At 40.3% G+C, this 1957-nt stretch overlaps 2 protein-coding genes across 6 annotated transcripts in view; both read left to right on the plus strand.

Annotated features, from left to right (window-relative positions):
* LOC108738958 (ADAM 17-like protease) overlaps window positions 1-1877 on the plus strand; it is a 9729-nt gene extending 7852 nt beyond the window's left edge. Inside the window, exons 6-11 of one of the 5 annotated variants that reach the window (XM_025981809.1) lie at window positions 224-362; window positions 465-700; window positions 760-968; window positions 1034-1272; window positions 1344-1459; window positions 1521-1877. In XM_025981809.1, coding sequence (XP_025837594.1) covers window positions 224-362; window positions 465-700; window positions 760-968; window positions 1034-1272; window positions 1344-1459; window positions 1521-1823 — 1242 coding nt within the window. In that variant the 3' untranslated portion in view covers window positions 1824-1877. Of the gene's footprint in view, window positions 1-223; window positions 363-464; window positions 701-759; window positions 969-1033; window positions 1273-1343; window positions 1460-1520 lie in introns of those variants that run through there. The other 4 variants (XM_025981801.1, XM_025981815.1, XR_003232616.1 and 1 more) reach the window with 4 other exon arrangements.
* LOC108738999 (transcription elongation regulator 1) overlaps window positions 1-1957 on the plus strand; it is a 69199-nt gene that overhangs the window by 45363 nt on the left and 21879 nt on the right. The gene's annotated exons all lie outside the window — the stretch shown is intronic.

Raw genomic sequence — 1957 nt, forward strand, 5'->3', positions numbered from 1 at the left:
TGAAAAGGCGTAAGTAAGGGTTAATATTATATTATTTATATTTATCGTTCGTTTTTTGTTAAAGAATCTCATTTCTTAATTATCGTTGAAACATTTGTGTAAGTTTATTTAATTTTGCCGCTTGAAGGGGGCACTATTTCCTTTTTTTGCTTCTTATTTGTTTGCTTAGCCTTGGATGCTTAAAGTTTAAAACTAATATTTTTATTGGGTTTTGGTGGCGCAGGTGTTCAGTAGAGAGTACAGTCACAAGGACTTCTGCCTGGCGCATCTTTTCACTGATCTTAAATTCGAGGGGGGCATCTTGGGGCTTGCTTACGTCGGTTCACCCCGTCGTAATTCTGTCGGGGGCATTTGTACCCCAGGTATTAAACTTTTTCACTTACCAAATGTTTCGTTTTTGTGTGATGTTCTTTTGAAGGGTTGTGAATAACTTGGTCAACGTTTTTTTCTAACATTTCTTCTAGAATACTTTAAAAACGGTTACACTCTTTATTTAAATTCGGGATTGAGTTCAAGCAGAAATCATTATGGACAGAGGGTGATAACCAGAGAGGCAGATCTCGTCACTGCGCACGAATTTGGGCACAATTGGGGCTCCGAACACGATCCAGACATACCCGAATGTTCTCCCAGTGCCAGCCAAGGGGGCTCCTACTTAATGTACACTTATAGTGTCAGCGGATACGACGTGAATAACAAGGTAATTTCAATGATATTTTCTTTTAGAAAGTGCCAAAAACTTTTAAATTCCTTTTGTAGCGTTTTTCCCCGTGCAGCTTACGATCTATACGCAAAGTTCTCCTGGCCAAATCAGGAAAATGCTTCTCGGAACCCGAGGAAAGTTTCTGCGGCAACCTAAGGGTCGAAGGGGATGAGGAATGCGACGCGGGTCTCTTAGGAACCGAAGATAACGACGCATGTTGCGATAAGGACTGCAAATTGCGTAGACTGCAAGGAGCCATGTGCAGGTAAATTAAATTAGATGCGTTTAAAATCGCGAAAATATTGAAAAGATAAAAATCAAATGTTTCAGTGACAAAAATTCCCCCTGTTGCCAGAACTGTCAGTATATGCAGAAGGGAGTAAAATGCAGAGAGGCTCAGTACGCAACATGTGAGCAAGAATCAAGGTGCACTGGATTCCAGGCCGATTGCCCCAGAAGCCCTCCGATGCCAGACGATACTGATTGTCAAGAAAGGGGAAAATGTCGAAACGGCAAGTGCACACCATTCTGTGAAACACAGGGACTTCAGAGTTGCATGTGTGACATAAGTAAGTGACCTACATACTATTAATTATAACTTAAGATTTCTGATTAATAACTGCCTCTACTTTGATTCTAGTCGAGCATGCTTGCAGAAGATGTTGCAGGACTAGTATAAACGAAACATGTTTCCCTGTAGAGCCTGCGGATGTCTTACCTGACGGTACACCTTGTATACAAGGTTTTTGTAATAAGGTACAGACGGCTTACGTGCTTTTTAACGACTTCTTATTCATATGTTCAATGCAATTTGCAGGGAAATTGCGAGAAGACGATTCAGGACGTCGTGGAACGTTTTTGGGACATTATAGAAGACATAAACATTAACAAGGTCCTGTTATTCCTCCGGGACAATATCGTGGGAACGATTGTTCTCGTAACTGCCTTGCTATGGGTCCCTGCCAGCTGTGTGATTGGTTATTTCGACAGGAAACGACGTCGCGAAGAAGAGAAACGTTGGGAATGGAAGAACAGGACTGATCTCATACATCCCTCCGAACCCAGGAGAATAATACACATACGTGTTCCCAGACCTAGACCAACCCTCAACATCTCATAATATGAAATAAAAGTCAAGGTAAAAAACTGAATTTCATTTAACTTAAATTATATTTAAATTATTTTGGTAGTAAAATTTATTACTACTTTATTTACAGTTTGAAAGTTAGACTTGTGTTATAAACATGTATTACG

The sequence above is a fragment of the Agrilus planipennis genome, unplaced genomic scaffold, assembly GCF_000699045.2.
Source record: "Agrilus planipennis isolate EAB-ADULT unplaced genomic scaffold, Apla_2.0 scaffold134, whole genome shotgun sequence".
NCBI classification, from domain to species: Eukaryota; Metazoa; Arthropoda; class Insecta; order Coleoptera; family Buprestidae; genus Agrilus; species Agrilus planipennis.